The following is a 19,889-nucleotide window of genomic DNA, read 5'->3' as shown; positions in this document are numbered from 1 at the left end:
ACCGAAAATTTTGGTGAGAATTGTTCTCGAACGATTATATCGTTCGAAACGTTTCGCGCTCGGAAAGTCACTTAGGAAGATCTTGAAACGGTGCGCACGCAAATCGGATGTTACATCCGTGGGAAAATCTTTAAACGACCTTCGCATTGACTCGTTATTTGTTGGAGGTGAAGGGGTGGAGAAAGGCGATCCTTACGGTCACCCTCATACTCCGATGAAGCTGCGTGGAGAAGTAACTACTGTAATCATATATATATACGAGAGAAATATTCTCGTCGGGCATATTTTATAATTACGGTCGCCCTAAGGGGATCAATTATACCGTTACCCCTAATTAGAGCTGTCTCAAGCTCCTCTTATATATCAGATTAAAGTTTCAGTTCGTTACCTATCGTAATCCTTCATTTGCGACAGCGGTTCTCATGATACCCGAGAGGGAGAACCACGTTATCGTGGCCAGAACGAATTTCCGAAGATCGATCGTCCAGGAAAACTGGACGAACGTGACGTTGCATGTAAAAGGATAGGAAGAGTTTATTATTCAGGAACACAAAAATTCAGTCCTGACCGAGAATAGCGTTTCCTCTTAAATCGATCGTACATCATAGCGGTCGTGTTTTTCTCTGTCTTATTATTATTATTTATTCAGGAATTTCATATCATTCGAAAAAGGCTCCTGCGACGAAATTACGAAATTCGAGAATCATCGATCCACATTGTATGGAGAAACGAGATTAGAGGACGAGAAGGTAATGTGAAATTCGAATGCACGTCCGGCAATCTCGCCTCGAAGTTACATGAAGCTCGAAGGTATGCCGGGCCTTCGATGTCACTTCACCCGTGAATTTCAACCATGTCCTCGCGTAAGTCACCCCGCGGCATTCCCGCGGCAGATCTCATTTCGCGAAATGAAGGAATTCTTTGGAGGTCACCCTCCCGCCCCGCGTGTATGTGCGCGCACGCGTGCACGGAAGTTTATATGGCGTGGTAGGTTCGCCGATGTGTGCGCAACGGCCATCAAGGCTGGGCGATGAGTCGTGCTGGGAGACGCGCTGAAGCCCGTTAATTGACTGTCAGTTGGACAGTTCATCTCCGTGCGAAGGGTCAACGCGAATTGTACGTCATCCCTGCGTGTTCTTTCAGGGCGTTTCGGGCACGGGTTATTGCGTCCCCGCAACACTTGGGCTCTTATTCCTTTCTACGGACCTTTCAGGCGGCGTAGCATCAGAGGGTGGTGGTTGAATTGGAATCAACGTGACGCGCGCGCGCGCGCTCGCACGTGTACCCTCACACGCATATATCAACTATACATATACGAACATTTATATATATTTATAAATATATATAGGGTACAAGGTGCGCGCGCGCGCGCGCACTGAGGAACGACGGCCACGATGGGGTGCGCGCGTCGATCGACAACACGGTGGTGGTCCAGGGCCGTGTCTGGCCGCTTTCTCGGTTTATGGACCAATCGCCGTCGCGTCTAAGGGGAGAGGGAGAAAATCAATAGCTCGCGGGGGCAAACCGGGTGACGTCAGCCTGCAACCCGACGATCGACCGATGCGACGCAGGCGGCGCCGGCCAATTTTCACGGAGCAATCAATAAGTAAAGATACCCACGAACGACATCGCCGACGGTACCGCGCGCGCGTACACACAACTATAACGTGTGCCCCACACACACACACACACACAGTCACGCACACACACGTTCAACAAGAAGGCCCCCCCGATGCCCACTTTCTTCGACGTCGACGTCGATTAAGCATACAAAAATCATCCCCTTTTCGCGCGCGGCGACGCCGACGCGCCGTCACCCCCTCCCCCCCCTCCTTCGGGATTACTTTACATGTAACACGTCCGCGCGTGCGAGCAGGACGCGACGCCGACGCTCGGCGTCGCCGCGTCGCCTCAAGATGTTTCCAAGAACGAAATTTCGGATTATATAGAAGATTCAGCAAGGCGAGTCAACGTCTCCTTGTTGGCACGCTTGCCCCTCCCCCCGTAAAACGATGGTATTGAATGAGGATGGATGGAGATATATTATACGTATATGTACGCGAATGAGTCAGCTGCTTTCCCACTTCGTTCCTTCCGCCACATATTCCTTGAACTTTGGATTTTTCATCGAAAAGAATTTTTATTGGACATTGTGTCTGTTTCTTGGTCTCAGAATTCGTCGAAAATTCGCGAACAAAGAACAGAAATTTCGTTACCCGTCTCTACATCCGAAGATCTTTATTCGAGAGACCTAATTTTTTAATTGCATAACATTTATTTATGGAATAAAATAACGAGCTCTTCTTGGAGCGTGCGACTTTACAAAATGAGTTCTTATCGATTCGTTTCGACCCACCTATAGCTAAAAGTATCAATCTATGTATGTACAATACACGCGGGACCGTTTAATACCTTAAATACGTGAATTTAGCCGCTTATCGAAGCATAATGTTGAAAATGTATATTATACGCTTCGATACATGCATAAATTCGCGTTAATAACTCCGCGTGTACATACATATATACACGTGTATTTCTACACACATCGATCTATACATATGTAATAATGTAACGATTCCCGAAGAGAACAAATTTTTTAGCCGTTTAAAGCGAGTTAATCGAATGACCAATATTTTATGGCAGAGGGTGTTTATAAATTGGAGCAATGAGAGTTTTAGCAAGCGTCGTTTTATCTAATTCGAAGTGAGCTTGGCTTTTGATCATATAATTGAATGTTATTTACTTTCGCAACTTTTGTATTTTTAATAGCGCGTCAAATAAAAATCTTATAAAAAACTTTTTCCCGATATTTCGTTAAAAGTCGATTTAAAATGTACACCGAAAATGTGCCTTTACTATTTATTCACTCATGTTTTTAAGATTTATGGTTCAAAGTTTGTTTACATTTCTGTTCTATATTGATATTTTTATTAATTTAGAACTATTAACTATTTATTTTAGAAAATCATGAATTTAATAAATAAAATTTGCTTCTAAATTTAATAAATAAATTTAATAAATAATTCATGGTTGAAGAAAGGTCAGTTTCGTATTACAGATATGAGATATTATATACATAAAACATTTTTACTCCTCCGTTTCCAAACGACAGAATAGTCGTTTCCATATTCGTTCTCCTTTCATTGATGTACCTTCACAGTGTTTATCTTGAATTATTGATTAATTATATTTCAAGGAATTTAGCATCGATTTTTTCCCAGTTTAGAAAGCTCAATTGAAACCGGCAATAAATAAATAAAAAGACTCGCGAGAATCGCGCTATTCGGAGAGCAAATCGGCGAACGTTCCCATCGCCGTTACGCGAGCTCAGAAATTATCTCATCGAAGTATCGGTCAACAAATTAGCAGTCACGATATTCGAAACGTTGATCACTACTGACCTACCCTACCCTAGTCCTCGCAAGTCCTCGCACTTCGTTTATGTCGGCGAAACGTTACCTACGGCTCGTCGTAACCTTCGAACCCTTCAATCCCCTTCGTGCACCGCCCACCCTTGTGTTCCACGAGTGAAATCGTTATACCCTATGCCATTTCGCTTCAGTCAATCCGGGGGGTACTCTCTCTCTCTCTCTCTATGACGATCTGTGACGGGCGGGTCGAGGCACGACGAGAATGACGTGATAGATTGATCGCGAATTGATGTCAACGAGATTTTCAAACGAATTTGAAGTTCAGATTTTTTTTTTTCCCATTTAAAATTCAGATTTTCTATCTCGATAGAGACGTCAAAGTGCCATTTAGTTTTTTAAATCGTATAGATTGAATTGGAAATAAACGCACTTTTCAAGTTTAAGGGAGAAACCACTGTGTGACGGCAAAGGAAAAAGATGCTATTTTTCGTGAATTTTTTTCCGCGTAAAATAATAAATTTAATAAAATTGGTTTTTTATTTCTTTAAAGAACATATATTGAATATATTGTAAAAAAAATCGTTAAAAAGTATAAATATTTGCGCCATCAGCATGTTTTCCCCCTTAACGAAAAGGGCCTGAAAAAAGATAAGACTTTATCTTTATACAATAACTAGAAAGGACAATTTTCAAACATAGAAATTACGAATCGTAATTCGAGTGTGCGCACATTCAACGCTCGGCTGTTCGATATTTTCCAACGTCTGGTCTGGAAAAACAATTAAAATGTAATCGAATCTCTGTGACTAATCGATTACCCCTCGAAATTTCGCAATTATTCTATTCATTAAATCAGAAAGTCTGATTCAGAACCCATTGAGAATTTAATGAAAAATGCGCTGAAGCGCATATGGTTGTTGCCCCCGAATTTTTATTCCAAGATTATCTTCTACGTGTAGATATGGAGAGATAAGAAAAAACTTAATATTACTAACCTGCAAACAATAAATTGCATGTTTTTAATGTATAATTACATGTAATGTTAAATGTATTTTTTTTTAGAATTTCCTTCTAACATAGAAAGACTTTATCCATCGAGATAAATGACAAAAACGTCAATAATTTTATAAAAAGCAGTCAGTCAGATGGCGGACGTAGGGAGGGAATAAAACTGATGAGAAATCCTATACAATGACATTAACCAGAACTTCGTTTTTTCAATTTCTCGTAAATGTCAAACTATTTCTTTCATTTTTTCCTTCTCGCATTATCCGATAAAAATAATATAAAGGCCCTTTCTCGGCCCTTTAATTCTCTTCCTTTTCCATTCATTCCATCTTGATTGTCGACCACGCCACGTCGACACGCAAAATATCTCAGATATGCGAATAATTAAAGAATAAAGCACAAGAAGCGTAAATAAATATCCGTCCCGAGTATATAACTGCGTCAATAGATAACAGATTTATCGCCGAGTCATATATTTAAATATCTCTCTCGTTGAGATATATATCTCAAGTATTTCAACCCTTACGTTTCAACCCCTGATGCAACGCGAGTGGCTCGGCAACACTCGAGAAAGTGCACGAGAACCCATGCAGGCTGATCGACCACCTTCCGACTAGCTTTTAGTCGCAAAGTCGCAAGTGACGGCTTACTGGCAAAGAGAAATTTGCTTTCCTGATCAACCAAGTGTGAACTTAACGCGAGACCCGAGATAATCGGTACAAATACGAAATAGGTACCGCGATTTCGGGCGACGATTTCGATCGCGCGGTAGTTCGGCTTGACGTTTCGCGAAAATTCCCCTCCAGTTTCACGCGCCTCCGACTACCGAGAATTTTAATTCGCACGAATTTGTTCGATCGGACATGACGGAGACCTCGATGATCGAGTAAGACAAGCCGCGCGACACGCTTCATTTTCAAATTAAGAAACAAAAATCTTTCGTACAGTCTCGAGATTCACGCGGATTTGTCTCCGACGTTTGCCCCCCGAACTCGAGAGACACACTCGAGACGCCTTTGTGCCTTTGTGCACACCTATCGATAACGACGTCGGGGTCGGCCGTTTAAATAAATGATCGTCCGTCGCGGCCGCACGATGTTGCACTTACGAGGCCGTTCGCGCGACGCTCGTAAAGCCGCGCGATCGCCAACGCACGCACGCACGCATGCACGCACGCTCGTTTTCGCGCGCGCGACGAGAGAGAGAAAGACAGAGAGAGAGGGGGGGAGGGGGAGGGAGAGGGAGGCGAGAAGTTGGCGCGAGTGGTAGACGCGAACGAGACAAAAGAAAAAGAAATAAAGAGAGAAGAGAGCTCCGGTGTCGAGGCGACTCACCAGATACGAAGAAGGCAGTGACGTGAAAACAGCTGAGGTCCTACGGCCATACTGGCTCCGAGCACCGACGACGACGACGACGATACGTTCCGCGGAAGCGGCGAGAGCGCCGAGCGTGAGCACGCTGTGTGCACTGTGCCGTGCGTCGCGACGCCACTCGGTTTGTCCGACTTATCCGACGCCCGCGATCGATTATCGTAGTCTCGCGCGCGCTCGAAGCTCCGGCCCGTGAACGCCTGCCCTCTCGCCTGACGCCTCACGGCCCCACGTCGCTCTTCGCGTCGTCCGCGACGAACGTTGCTGCGAACGGGTTCCGTGTGCTCCAGTGTGCTCGTTCGCGTGCGCCTAAGCTTCAACTCGCGACGACCGCGGAGGACCTGCGCGTTCTCGCCTCCCGAGAGTCCCGAGCCCGCTCGCTCTTCGTGACGAGAGGATAAAGATCACGATCTCGCTCTCGCGCACACGCGCAGATAACGCGTTTTTGTTCGCTCCGTTTCGCTTCCTGGAAAGCCAGATGAATCATAGCCTGGCGATTCCCCAAACATAACCTTGTTTTTCACCGCGGTCAAGTGATTTATTGGAACGCGGCAAGTGTCACTCCTAGACAGACGGCCCCGTCTCTCCCACGATCCGTTCGATCTTCGAAACACATTGCTGTCTTTGTGGGAATTGTTGTATTGCACTTGTATCCGGAAATCTGGAACGCGCGATAAAAATAAAAAATTGATTAAAGAATTTATTACTCCATTGATTAAAGGAATTTTTTATTTCTTGATTTACGTAATGTAAACAGTAAACAATGAAATGCCTTTTGATTTGCAAAAGAATAATTTGCTCCAATAATAAAATATGTCTATCTATCTTACGTCTTACTTTTATTCTGTCCATTTTATTATGTTATAAATACTATATTTTTAATTTCATGTAAGTGGCATAGTTGCAGTCTTGCTGACACCTTATCTTTTGAATCTCTGTCTTTCACGCGCATTATATTTAATTATTTATCTTGTTATTAATCAATCTTGTATATATGCAATAAATTATTGAATACCAACATATTTTTTCATAGCTTAATCTGATAATGATTGTTTCGTATAAGTCTTCGGGTCTAATCCATTTGGAAAGGAAAAATGTTCAATATCTTTCATTTATTTCCACATGTATACTTTTCGCTCAGTTTCCTGTCAAATAAAAGTAAAAGATAAATTCTTGCAATTCTTACACATGTCAACTCTTATCAATAACGCTTATAGATTCTGATTGTAGTGTTACAGTTTAAAAGAAGCGTAAAGTTAACAATATTATTTTAAAAATGTATATGTTTTAAAAAGAATCATGTGCGAGTGGAAAGAAATGATTACGCATTATTGATTTTTCTTCAGTGTGCTAATCAAGTCCTTCTGACGTTGGCGATTATTCCGGACAGACTTCTGTTCTATGACTTGTCCACCAAAAGGCTGCCTGAAACTAGAGGCCTATTTGTTTTAGGTTTCTTTGTATAGTGATCGAAAAGTAATAATGGTTTCCTATTGCCTTCTCTGGTAAGGAATATATAGACGTCAAACCCACCAAATCGTACAAATCGATAGTTTTGGAGCTGCATGTCTCTTTTATTTATCACTATTAATTGTAAGATAAAAACAGACTTTCGTTTTATGTTAAGGATAAGGTTCTAAATAAGTGTACCTTTACATTCTTGTACTTTTTACATTTTACTCGTCATTCGATTGTAGTCACTTCGGATACAGCGTAGAAAAAGAAAAGCATATGAAATCACAGGCGAATTAAGTGCGTCAAAAGTTCCCGATGATATCTATTGGTCCTAGTAAAAGCGTCACTCTAAGCGACATTTCAATATCTGAAAAACAGACTTAAATGCTAAACAGACTTAACCCCCTTAACAACTAGTGGCGCTTTTGAAGCGTGCGTTTATATCCTGCCAGTTAATGATGTCGAAGATTGCTTGCACGTAAACGGGTCGCACGTTCTTATATTGCAAGTAATAGGCGTGTTCCCACACGTCGATGCCGAAGAGAGGAACGAGACCGGTCGTGGCTTGCAGGGGATCTTGATTCGCACAGGTCGCTAGCCTCAGCGACTTGGCTTTCTGATCGTAACCGAGCCAACCCCAGCCGGAGCCCTGAATCGCCACGGTCATCTCGGACAAGCGTTTCTTCATTTCCTCTAAACTGCCGAAGTCTTTGCTGATTTGCTGCGCAAGGGCAGCTAAGAAAAAAAAACGTATATATTATATTATCCATCTGCGCAAATTACAATTATAATATATGAACTACAATTATTATCTTATGATTGACGTTACGTGAATTGAAAAGTATTTTTATATCTAATTGTTTTTCACATATATGTATAGATTTTTTACCACAGGAAGATCTACATATATTTATTAAAAATTATTTACATTTATTGATGATCTCTTTCTCTTCTCTTAATCTCAAGAAATATAAAATTCTTTAATTTCTCCTAATGTCTTTCTTATTTGTCAAGTGCTTTTGTGTTTGTTTTTTTATTTTAACTTCGTAGCTTATATAAGTTTGAAAATTTTGGAATCCAGGTTAATTAGACCACGTGTGGTAGACATTGATGGTGATTATATATACCTTGTGAAGCTTGTGAGATACAATTAATGAGAATAAGATCAAGTAACATTGTCGTTAAACACTGACTGAGTCTTAATAAAATCCCAATCTTCATCGTGCACTCTTATCCAAACTTTGTAAACATAAAGTTTTATAAGAATCATTTTTTAATTGTTTTAAATTGACTTGAATATTATGCAGATAATCCTTTTATGAACTGGAGAGTCTAATCAATTATGTGAGAGAGAGTTTAATCCACTTGTTTCTCGATATTACCATCCGGATTGCTACCATTGGGCGAGAGGTTGCACCAGAAAATCGAATGATTAAGATGACCACCGCCGTTGAACTTGATAGCTGGGCCCAGGGCGATTTGTGTATTGACGTCGCCTTTTGCGACTGCCTCCCGCATTTTTTCCTCGGCTACGTTCAAATTGTTAACGTAGGTAGCATGATGCTTGGAATGATGAAGCTCCATGATCTCGCTGGATATAATCGGTTCCAGAGCCTTGTAGTCGTACGGCAGATCCGGAAGTGAATGCTTCGACCTCGCGAAGACATCCTTGCTGCATCAGTCACCGAAAAGAAAACATTTATAGATTAAATTATTGTGTGTATTATAAAGTAAAAAAACTAATAAGTAAACTAATATAATTAATATATAAAATATAATACATATGAGTAAAATAAAAACATTTGCCCCGTTGTTTCCAATTTGAAAAGTTCTGTTTTCTGTTTAAAAGCTAATGTGTATAATTTTTCTGCGATTTCCTTTATTTATAGACATTAAAGTGATATAATTTTAATTAAACCGCAATATAATATTTATAATTATAATTAGGCGGTATAATTTTGATTACCGCTATATAAGTTTACAGAAAACGATTTTTATTTCTAAAAACTAGATAATCGATTATGAGGAATAATATAAAGGTGCCTTTTCACGTTAACGCTCGACGCTCACTTTTAGCAAATAAAAATCTTCAGAAATAATATCTTTTATTTATATATATATCCATAAAATATTATTACTTGAAGATATTACTTGAAAATAATTAATATTTTACGTATTTCGAATCTATGTTTGATTGTACTGGGACGATTAACGACGATTCAGCGTCAACGCTGAATATTAAACAAATTCAACTTCATTTCTTTGACGCTAGCGTCCAAGCGAAACTACCATGTTCACCTTGTTGACGCTCATTTTCAGCGTCTCATGAATTGGCACCTTAACATAAAGGTAGCAAAAAAAAAAACAATCTAAATGTAAAGGTGTACGAGATAACTCTACCGTTTGGAAGTACTCTTTAGAAAAAAAAAACAGTAAAAATATATATCTCGCGAAATAACGTTCTGGCAATTAAATTATTTGTTTGCAAATTTTGGAAAAATAAAACTGTATTTCTAATAAAAAAAATCCCGAGGCAAAAGTTCTAAAATAAAAAACAAAAATAGTTCATTTCCTTTGACAATTCGCGGATCAGCTGTTGCGTCAGTTTTGCGTTGGTATACGAAAAGCACAACAAAAGTACTGACACATTTTTTACATGATGATTTTACATAAATTATTAACGTCGGCTCATCAAACGATTCCGAGCAAGAGCACGGTAATTGTAGCTATAGATATATCCCGAAAATATAATTATAAATATGTCGAGTGGTCGCGTGCCAGGTTAGAAATTACATAATGCGAAAACAGCAGAGCGGATTCGCCGAGGCGGCTATCGTTTTACGCTTACATCGTGCTGGAGATTAAAGCGCGCCTTGCTGCGAGCATGATCGAGGCGAGGGGTGAACTGTCTGTTCTTCGGGTAGCTGCGATTCTACCTTTCCCAAGGATTTGTCCAAGTTTTCTACTTGCGGTTGCCCGTGGTTCCGTGCTTACGGTTCTACACACATATGCAATCTACACAGTTCTACACCACCACCACCCGTTGCGAAACGCCAGCGATTCACACGCGAGCCTGCTCAAACTGTTCACCGAGGACGCCGAGTTCGCTGCGATACCGACGTCGCGAATGGAAATTTGCGTATATAGGATTATAGACGGTTTTTGCGCCGAAGTGCCGTTCCCGGACGGAAACCTGAAGTTTGCCCATCGGTGTGTTCCAATTCCAAATCGATCGATCGAGTATCGCCGGCGGCAATATCTCCTCGTTTTTCAAATTGAACTTTTAAATATATACTATATTAAATTTGATATTGAATTTATTTACCTTTCAACCCTGTTGATTAAAGATTGTCCTTGAAATTGTTAAATTTTCTTCTCTATTTCTTCGATGCAGCGCTTCTTTGCCACGCAATCATATATTATATTAAATGCCAAGTATGGAATGGAAGGAAATTAACATCTTCAGTCTGAATAAGGAATCCTTTAATGATCATGTCTTGCAGTTGAAGATTCACAATTCATGTTAGCATACTTCAGCGGTGAGTGTGTAAATTAGCGAACGTTCTACATCGCGTAAGCGAAAAGGCGGACGTGTAAAAATTTCATTGGACTCTCATCGAAATACAAGTTGCTTTCAATCGCCCTTAAATTATTTAAAGAAAAGAAGACACCATACGCTTCGATTGCAAAATGTGCGTAAGAAAAGGCTTTACTTTACGTCGCGGCGTCGCTCGTAATTCAAAAGTTATTGTAGCATCGATATCTAGACAAGAATAATAATGGCACTGTATGGAAAATTTGGGGATGGAACGTATCTCATGCGTATATATATATCTCGTAACATTCTTTTCGATGCAACTTTCGATATCCTCTATTTTTTTCCTCACAACGTAGACCGCGAACGAAATTGAAAGCGCAAATCTTTCCGAGGGACGCGATACGAAACAAATCTGCATATACAGATAATATAAAATATATCAAACGCTATACAAGTTTAGTTTAGTTTAGAGAAAATTAAAAATGTAAGTTTAATGTATCAGTCTGTGAGATCAATCCATTTGCATCGCTAAGACTAACGTTGTGTATTTTATGTCATTTGCTTTATGTATGGTTTCCAATTGTTCAATAAAAGCAAAACGCACATTGTACAGTGGGATCGATACATGTCTCACATTGCACAGGAATACATATGTACACATCGGACCGTTACGTACAGAATCATGCGAAAATCTCACACTGCATTTCTTTTTCTTTTTCTGAAAGCATTATAATTTATTTATCTAATATTAATCAGGCGTTTATTTTTTATTCTTGACAATATCTTTCGAATCATCCGTTCCTTTTACTGATTAACTAAAGCCTGTGCTGGTTTTTGTATAGAGTTTTAATACAATAAATTTACAAAATACAAACAAAACTCGATTGTTCTGGTTTTCCTTACAGCGCGTTTGGCTGTAATAAATTATATTAAACCTATTCAGATTTCTCGTCTGATATATCTTTGCAATGTAATACGCAACTTGGTCATTTGCAAGTAACTCGACGTAAACGTGAACTTTATATATCAATCTAATGGTATAAGAGTATTTACAGGCTTATTATTTTTTTTTTTTTTAGACCAATGCGAATATTCATCCTTTGCAGTTTATCACGAATACAGGTACTGAATTACGTTTCTTTATGGCTAATTATTTATTTATTCGACCAATTCATCTTGTAAATAACCGGCGTTGCTTTAGATGAAAAATTTTATACACAATAGTAACGGGGATGTCAAATCAAATATATCGCGAATTTCAATCACGTGTGGTTATTAGTGTCGTCCAAAGTCAACCTAAAATAATCGTTCATTCCGGATCACTCTGCAGAGTCTCGCCATTGGTTAAAACTAACGCGTCGTCATCGGCCTCGTTATAATCGAGAGAAAGAATACTCTCCCTCCGTTTCTTCTTGTGCGTCCTTTCATCATCACTACTGGCTGCACTTTTCTCCCTCTTTGTCCTGTCCCTACCCCGCGTTGTTCGCGTTATCACCTCCTCCCCGTTCGATTTACCACTATTCCTACTGTGATTTTTACTCCTTAACAATCGCTTGTTCCGATTCTCCTCCTGCTCCTCCTCCCTATCACTAAGTTCCTCGTTTTCAACCTTAATAATTAACGCCGCGGAGTCGCTAGAACTCTCGTCATTATGATCGGCTTGATTAAGTTTTCTCTCTGCACGTTCTGTTCTTTCGACACTGGTAAGCTCACTCTGGGGCGACGTTAACGGTGGAGTCCTTACACCTTTGCACATATCACTGTCCTCCATCGGTTTTGGAACTTTCGTATCTGGTACAGCGGTTTCTTCCGGTTCCTCTTTCTTAATCGGTGGCGTATGGGGCGACAAACCGTTGGATAAATTATTGTCGTTTGTATTCGCCTTCAATGCTGAATTCTCCTGTTGCAGTAGCGTGACCGACTCTCGAGCCTTGCGTAGTTCTTGTTGTAAAAAGTAAATGGTGCTCTGCATACCCTCCACGTCTTCATCTAAATCTTGCAGAAACTCGTCTAATTCTGCAAAAGACAAATCAAAAGAAAATGTATGAGTTATATTTGAAATGTTTCGATCGTAGATTTCAATTATAATAATTATAACAATTGTAAATCAGTGAATGTCTAATAAGATACCTGATTGTGACTTTTTCACTTCTTCACTGAAACTCTTTTGCAGAGCAAGCTCGCCTTCCAATTTAGCAATACGTCCACTGGCAATCATACGACCAAGTTCTTCATTTTCCTGATATAACAATCTACATTTTGCCATTAACCTTTTCCCCGTATTACTGTAAATAAAATATTTAATTAGTAAAAATTTGTGTCGTGCAGTTTCTTGTTTAACGTATAAAGCTTTTATCACCTATCCGGGGTAAACTTCCACGCGCTTAGTTCATTCTGTGTATCCTCCAATTTGCCCTTGGTCGTTATTAACTCTTGCCTTAATTTCTGTATCAATATATTAACAGCTGGATCTAATAGAGCGGACCTTAATGCAGCTGCGGACGGAGCTTGGGTGGCTTTCATTTCAGTTATTTGATTCTAATAATGAAAAAAATAAGCCTTTTTTTTATAGAGTCGTTTAGAAATAAATCTTACGAGATAAATTGTACTAGAATTTCGATGTATCTGAGAATAGTTACATACAATATACTCTTGCAATTCCTGTTCTTTAGAGGCAAGCCTCCTTACTAAGATCTTCTCCCTGTGAGATGCTTCTATATATTGTTGTCTGTATTTGTTTTCGGATTCTCTCAATGAAGTTAGTTCACCTATAAAGGAATAGTCTATAAATTTTTCTACTTCTAGAACTTCAACATTCAATGGTATCTGTGTTTCTTAAAATTGCAATAGTAATTACATATATATATATATATATATATATATATTTGTGATATATGTATATATTTATATCTTACAAGAAAAATATTTCTTGTAAAATAGCAAAGTTATTCGCCATATGTTAAAATAATTACAGCGAAATTATGGAATATGTATTTCATGGGAGATGTAATACATACACACATACGCGCGCGCGCATATCAGTTTTTGAACTATTTTAAGCCTGCAAGTTGGTTTTGTTTCTTCAATATCTAACAAGCAATTGAATTATATTTTCTTTTTTCAAAATTTAAAAGATGTTTTATATAAATTTTATCTTTTAATATTTGAACATATAGATTAAAAATGCAAATATAAAAGTCCAGTACCTATGTGATTTCTGATTTAAGTGAGCAATATTTATATGCAAGGATTTAGAATTATTTTTATGAAGTGTATTAAAAGATTAGAAAAGAATAACATAATTTCTGTATATCATATTTCTCTGCATATATATTGATTTCAACAAAAATATAAAAGTTTGTTCCGTTGCATTTTTAGTTTTTCAAAGCTAATTAATGAATAAAACTTATTATTTGGAAGAAATGTTAGCATATATACTTTATTCTACTGTAAAATTTTTATAACAATATATTCAAGAATTTTCTTTCTATAATTATAAATAACTTTTTCTATATTTTCTGTTTTCTAATTTATTTTATAAATAAATTAAGAATAAAAATTTATGAATCGTATTAAATATTTGAAACCTCGGACTGTAATTGTATAAAACATTCTGTATAATTTGTATATATAATATATCAACAGAGTTTTTGATGGAATCAAGTATACTGGTGAAAAATTACTATTTATAATTTTAACCTAAGTGCGCATAAATAAACAATATACTTTTGTAAGTACGTGACTATGACTGCCTGACAACTGACATTGTTAATTGGCGCATACTTTGATTTTTGGTGTCGTTGCGACGTGCCATTTGTGAGACTCTCTGTACTTCGACCAAGACCAAGAGTGGACGTTATTTTTCTTCCGCAAGAATCAAGCGTGTACTTGTTGCAGGCACAGATGTTGTAACGAGACGCTGGCCGGGTTAACCCACAGGTATGTACTTTTGAAATTCATATCTGATACCAGGATATTATGGTGCAGGTATAAATGCATGCACAAGTTGCATTCGTAGTAAGAATATGTAGTAGGATAATTGGTCTAGGAATACAGTTAATTAAAAATTGCATTATCTCTAATTGGAAGAACAGTTCGAGGACAAGATAATATATGTAAGGATACGTAGACCAGACGAGAAGGGAGAGGACAGATGATGGGATTGGGTCATGTAGCGTTCCAATTGGTAACGACGAATGTGGTTGCGTACTTCACCGAGATTTAAATTTCACGCACCCCAGGTGCAGTAATTTGTAGGCCAAACGGTGACACGGATCCACTCTTATTATTCCTCTGAGCCATAAATTCAGCGCCATCATATCAAACGCTGCTTTTCATCTCATCCTCCGTTAACTAGAAACTCGGTATTTCGAATTTATCACGCACGGCACACACTCTCCTGCATTTGGCAGTATAAATTATTTACACCGCAGAGATATACGCGATACACTGCACAGGGCACTTGTGAAAAAATGACATTCTGAGCAAGGCTGTGCCTTTCACAACATCGATGCATGGCAGACACATTTTTGGCAGAGAAATCTTTGCTTGTTGACACACATAAGCACTTGTTACCTCAGCCATTTTCACTATTACTCGCTAACCATGCTCTTTATGGCTGATAATGTAATTGCTCACAAGAGAATTTGGACTAAACGTATTCCTTTTTTGTACGTCATATATGTGGCTGTCACTCCACCCGTGCTCACAAATACCTTGAGATATATCGCTTTATGTCACGATACATATGAATCTTTAATTACCCGCACTATACACATCACAAATGTAGTTTTGGAAATTAATATATTAATATAATCACTATATCGTATATATGAAGCGCAACATTGTATCTCAATTCCATATTTAATCTCTCTAGTACTTTTTTGTGCAGATACATTAAGATAATCTGATCGCACGTGAACTAAGCTCTCTTATAGAGCGATAAAGAAGTAGTTTCCTACAATTATACCTGGAGTACTTATTTACTAAAGCTCTCTCTCTCTCTCGCTACCTTAAATCTAATAGACAACTTAATAATAGTATCCTGAACACTGATCTAATGAACCCTATGCTTAGCGTCTCTACGAGAGTCTTGTCTCTTACAAAAGACCGTTGTGTTCTGGCATTCGTTAATTCGATTAAGATATGTGGTGAGTGAGGTGGTCTCACTCGTGTGATCTCAGTACCTTCCTGAGCTGCCGCCTGGGCTTCTAGACACTCCACATACAAGTCCTGTTCGTGCCATTTGGCCGCCAGCTCGTCCTTTGTCAAGCTGTCCAATTGTTGCTGAGTTAGCTTCACGCGCCTTGGTTGCCTAGGCGAGTGCGGGCTACTCGGCTTCCCACCGTTGCTGCTGCCCTGAGGACTCCTTGGCGAGGACGGTCCTGCCGACTTGACCTCGCTGCACTCATCTGCCATTTCCACCGCTAGTTCGCAGTTGGACGTTAAAACGTAGAAGAAGCCTTTACGCGAAATCTTCTATTCATCAATGTTATGATGCTGATGAATCGCGCCGCTGACCGAATACTACTGACGCAATCGGTATTAGAAGGCAGCCATCTGAAACGGAAACACATAGCGCAAATAATATCAAACTTGACATACAAATTACGAGAGCATAAGCTCTATCTCTTGAAATTGCAATAACGCGACGCAAATAGCTTCCATTAGGCAAATCAATTTGTTCTATCTCGCTAGGATATTCGAAGGAATTCCGTAATGCAGGTGTGTCGCGTTGTAAGATCGTCAAATTGGAAATTTAACGATCCTCGGTTACATCCAATTAACCTATTAAGTAAGTCGGTTAAGAGATTATCTGCGACGAGATTTAGACCGTCCACTCGTCGCATATCCGTACAGTTGAAAGCAAACTTTAGAACTAGAGTACAAATGTATCAACTTTTTTCCAGTGTGTGAGAAATATACTGAACCTTATTGGAAAATATCAGACTCGAATTGACGAATATCCGTGGATATTCCGTCCAAAAACGTCAAGGATAGCGCGGCGGCGTCTAACAAAGCGAGATCACGCGAAATCCCGAGAACGGGGAAACGGTAAAGGAGAGGCGTCGCCGGAATCCGCCGTTGCGGCCAATTGCGGCAGTCAGGGAAGCGGAATGCATTTATCTCCGGTCGAAAAAGACAGTCGTGACGCCATTACGTCGGACATGTCCGCCACGAAGGAGCAGCTCGCGTTACATCCAAGCCACATCCAAGCGTTTCGTTCTCTTTTTTTTCTTCTTTCACTCGTCCCCCCCCCTTTCAGTCTCTTTTCCACCTTCCGGGAAAACGATCGCGATCGCGCGGATCTCGAATCGGGCTCGCGGCACCGGGCAACTCGACGTCAAAATCACCGCGATCGATTGTCACGCGGTTTCTCGGACACCATCGGAGTCATCGGACACTGCCGCGCGCGCTAACACACTTTTTCCCTTTTTTTTCCTCTCCTATCTCCCCTCTCTTCTCTATCGTTAAAAGTTCGCCCGACTCTACCTACCGTCCGTTAGAACGGTGGACATTCCATCGTGACGGCTGGGCTGCTGGGTATCAGGAGAGAGACGGGACGGGTGACATCGTGCGTCCGTGAGAAAAAAAAAGCGCCAAATGGGTCCTCTCCGTCGTCCGCGTGCGGCCAACTTCACTCCGCGATCGATCAATCCGAACGGAGCCGAGTGCTGCGCGAGCGGCCAGGGAAAGACGCGCGTAACTTCACGGCTGAACGCCTAGCCGTTCTCGACGCGGTACGCGTATAATTCGACACCATACGCGGAAACTTGGGGGGAACGCCGGACAAATGCTCGCCGCGGGTCAGAAACGCTGACGACTAATCATGAATGACAATCACCCCCGCGCGGACCGCGAGAGGGGGGAACCGGAATGGCTGAACGGGAGTGTGCCAGCGCATGCTCCAATCACGATCGACCTATGACGAATGCCTCGAACAGGGTTGCCAGATCAATTAGAGAAAGATTTGCTCCTCTAACGAGTATTTTATATATAAAACCCCTAAACAAACTCTTCAAATTTTTTCCTAAGTTTAAAGTTCAATTGTTCATGATATTATTCTATTTCTGGAAATTAGGCGTCTTAAAAGTGTCGTTGTAACATTTAAGTAACTTTTTTTTTTGCAGAATTTTATAATTATATAAATTATCGCAATTATGGGTCTGTTCTCTATTTGTTGAACTGGCTATATACGCTTATAGTTCAGAATTTATTTTTTTTACTCTACACATTAAAAGGAAAAAGATAAATTCTGAACTAGTGCAGCCAGTTCAGCAAAAAAAAATAGATCTATCAATTTCGTCGATTTTGTCAATCATGCTGATTGACGTTTTAAAAAAGAATTGTTATAACTTTGCAAAACTTTTTGGAAATCTCATGAAAATTGGACTTAAGGAATTCCATGTCACTGTACACTAACGCCCTCGTGGTAAATACCAATTTGGCTTCGTCTTCGAAGCATATGTACATACGTATTGTTGAAAGATCAGCCAAGATCAGTACAAAAGTTAATGATTAATACGTGATTACAATAAAAATCACAATGAACCCACCAGGTATGAGCAGTATAATCATTTTTGTTGTTGGATTTTTGTTTTTCTTTCTCACTGACATGATCAATGATATACATATAGATTATATTATGGTTAGGTTAACTCACGTGTACAGAAAAAATATAAATGCAATAAATTTCTAAAAATGTAATTTAAAATTAGAAAAAAATAATTATTTTTGTTTTAAATAACTTCTAAGTCTGAAAAATGTAATTTAAAATCTTGCATTACAAAATTATTCAATTATTCAAAATTATGTTTATGTTTTTCTAGTGGGCAAAAGAGAGAGATACCATGAAAAGACACCAGTTGGTAAGAAAAAGAACAGGCATTCTGGAAAGGTGCCAATTAATAAAACAGTACTAGCGAAATATTCTAAAGGTCCAGGACTTGAGTTAAGACGAAAGACAAGTGCGATAAAAAATAAAGTTCTGAGAGAGAAACTAAAACAGAAAGAGCGAGCTATAGAAGAACAGGTGGAAGCTTCTGCTCGGACGGAGTTACTATTGACGGAAGAGCATGGCTATATGGAAGCAGAACCTGGAGAAGTCACTACTGAGTATCGACAGAAGCAAATAGTGGAGAATGTGGATATAACAAGTGCGGCTAAACGTTTCAAACTGGATCTGCAGTTTGGTCCGTACTGCTTTAGATATACCAGAAATGGTAGACACTTGCTCTTAGGTGGGAAACAAGGTCACGTGGCAGCTTTTGACTGGGTGACGAAGAAGCTGGCCTGTGAAATAAATGTGATGGAGTCTGTGCATGATGTTACGTGGCTGCATCTGGAGACCATGTTTGCGGTAGCGCAGAAGGATTGGGTTTATGTATACGACAATCAGGGAATAGAGTTACATTGCCTGAAAAGAATGAACGGTGTGACGAGATTGGAGTTTTTGCCATATCACTTTTTGCTTGCCAGCGGATCAAAGGATGGTCACATGGCTTGGTTGGATATATCTATAGGCAAGCAGGTTGCTCGTTATAACTCCAATTTGGGTAGAATATCTGTGAGTTTTGTTAAAGATTACGTTGATCGAAGATTTTGATTGTTGTATCTCAGATGCTTACCAACAACCATTTAATTTATTATTATAGGTGATGACCCAGAATCCAAGTAACGCAGTGTTATGTGTGGGCGACTCGAAAGGAATAGTATCTATGTGGTCTCCAAACTCTCATAAACCATTGGCGAAAATGCTTTGCCATCACCAATCAATTATGACGTGTACCGTTCATCCATATGGGACTTACATGGCAACCAGTTCTATAGATAAATCTGTGAAGATATGGGATGTCAGGCAATTAACAGGGCCGGTGAGCCACTTGCACCTTCGTTCACCCGCTCATCGTATGTCTTACAGTCAGCGTGGTTTGCTTGCACTTGGAATGGGCAATGTAGTTGAAGTTTATAGGTAATTTGCTGATAAAATAAATTTGATACAATATTGGAGGAATTTTTATTCATACATACTTATTTTTGTATCAGGGAAACTTCTGGCGATTTCAAGCCATATTTGCGACATAGAACTGCTCGCAATGTAAACTGCGTGAGATTTTGCCCATATGAAGACGTCTTGGGAATTTCTAC

General features: G+C 39.6%; 4 protein-coding genes across 21 annotated transcripts in view; 1 reads left to right on the top strand and 3 right to left on the bottom strand.

The window, feature by feature from the left end:
* LOC112465293 (kinesin-like protein unc-104) overlaps positions 1-6,096 on the bottom strand; it is a 29,018-nt gene extending 22,922 nt beyond the window's left edge. For 5 of the 16 annotated variants that reach the window (XM_025032783.1, XM_025032781.1, XM_025032785.1 and 2 more), the window contains exon 1: positions 5,714-6,094. The gene's annotated coding sequence lies outside the window, so the exon portion shown is untranslated. Of the gene's footprint in view, positions 1-5,713 lie in introns of all 16 variants that reach the window. The other 11 variants (XM_025032787.1, XM_025032788.1, XM_025032789.1 and 8 more) reach the window with 5 other exon arrangements.
* A 1,203-nt stretch (positions 6,097-7,299) lies between these two features.
* On the bottom strand, positions 7,300-10,378 carry LOC112465295 (superoxide dismutase [Mn], mitochondrial-like). Its single transcript, XM_025032799.1, has 3 exons — positions 10,053-10,378; positions 8,587-8,876; positions 7,300-7,939 (listed from the first exon to the last, which is right to left on the bottom strand). Exons 1-3 carry the CDS (start codon positions 10,088-10,090, stop codon positions 7,611-7,613), a joined length of 657 nt encoding a protein of 218 aa, XP_024888567.1. The 5' UTR covers positions 10,091-10,378; the 3' UTR covers positions 7,300-7,610.
* Positions 10,379-10,665: 287 nt separating this feature from the next.
* LOC112465279 (pre-mRNA-splicing regulator female-lethal(2)D-like) lies at positions 10,666-17,556 on the bottom strand. Of its 3 annotated transcripts, none has more exons than XM_025032758.1 (6): positions 17,239-17,556; positions 15,929-16,301; positions 13,386-13,510; positions 13,102-13,280; positions 12,873-13,027; positions 10,666-12,758 (listed from the first exon to the last, which is right to left on the bottom strand). In XM_025032758.1, exons 2-6 carry the CDS (start codon positions 16,158-16,160, stop codon positions 12,052-12,054), a joined length of 1,398 nt encoding a protein of 465 aa, XP_024888526.1. In that variant the 5' UTR covers positions 16,161-16,301; positions 17,239-17,556; the 3' UTR covers positions 10,666-12,051. The 3 variants fall into 3 exon arrangements, with proteins under 3 accessions (XP_024888526.1, XP_024888527.1, XP_024888528.1); XM_025032759.1 differs by lacking the exon at positions 17,239-17,556 and adding an exon at positions 16,673-17,144; XM_025032760.1 differs by lacking the exons at positions 15,929-16,301; positions 17,239-17,556 and adding an exon at positions 14,526-15,742.
* Positions 17,557-18,214: 658 nt separating this feature from the next.
* LOC112465276 (WD repeat-containing protein 46-like) lies at positions 18,215-19,884 on the top strand (the record flags this gene model as incomplete). The annotated part of the gene is made up of 4 exons (XM_025032755.1): positions 18,215-18,301; positions 18,572-19,308; positions 19,397-19,713; positions 19,788-19,884. Coding segments are annotated over exons 1-4 (1,164 nt in total), but the record flags the coding sequence as incomplete, so codon positions are not given.
* Between the last annotated feature and the right edge of the window lie 5 nt (positions 19,885-19,889).

Source organism: Temnothorax curvispinosus, unplaced genomic scaffold (genome assembly GCF_003070985.1).
Source record: "Temnothorax curvispinosus isolate PA1 unplaced genomic scaffold, ASM307098v1 QBEX01015043.1, whole genome shotgun sequence".
Taxonomy (NCBI): domain Eukaryota; kingdom Metazoa; phylum Arthropoda; class Insecta; order Hymenoptera; family Formicidae; genus Temnothorax; species Temnothorax curvispinosus.
This window is presented reverse-complemented; position numbering and strand designations above follow the sequence as displayed.

Excerpts from the sequence above, each read along its gene's own strand:
- LOC112465295 (XM_025032799.1), bottom strand. The coding sequence starts at position 10,090 with ATGCTCGCAGCAAGGCGCGCTTTAATCTCCAGCACGAT. Across the intron at positions 8,877-10,052 it reads GCTTTAATCTCCAGCACGAT|CAAGGATGTCTTCGCGAGGT; the intron begins GTAAGCGTAAAA and ends TGACTGATGCAG. Across the intron at positions 7,940-8,586 it reads CAATGGTAGCAATCCGGATG|CTGCCCTTGCGCAGCAAATC; the intron begins GTAATATCGAGA and ends TTTTTTTCTTAG.
- LOC112465279 (XM_025032758.1), bottom strand. The coding sequence starts at position 16,160 with ATGGCAGATGAGTGCAGCGAGGTCAAGTCGGCAGGACCGTCCTCGCCA. Across the intron at positions 13,511-15,928 it reads CCAGGCGGCAGCTCAGGAAG|GTGAACTAACTTCATTGAGA; the intron begins GTACTGAGATCA and ends ATTCCTTTATAG. Across the intron at positions 13,028-13,101 it reads TGGAAGTTTACCCCGGATAG|TAATACGGGGAAAAGGTTAA; the intron begins GTGATAAAAGCT and ends TTTTATTTACAG.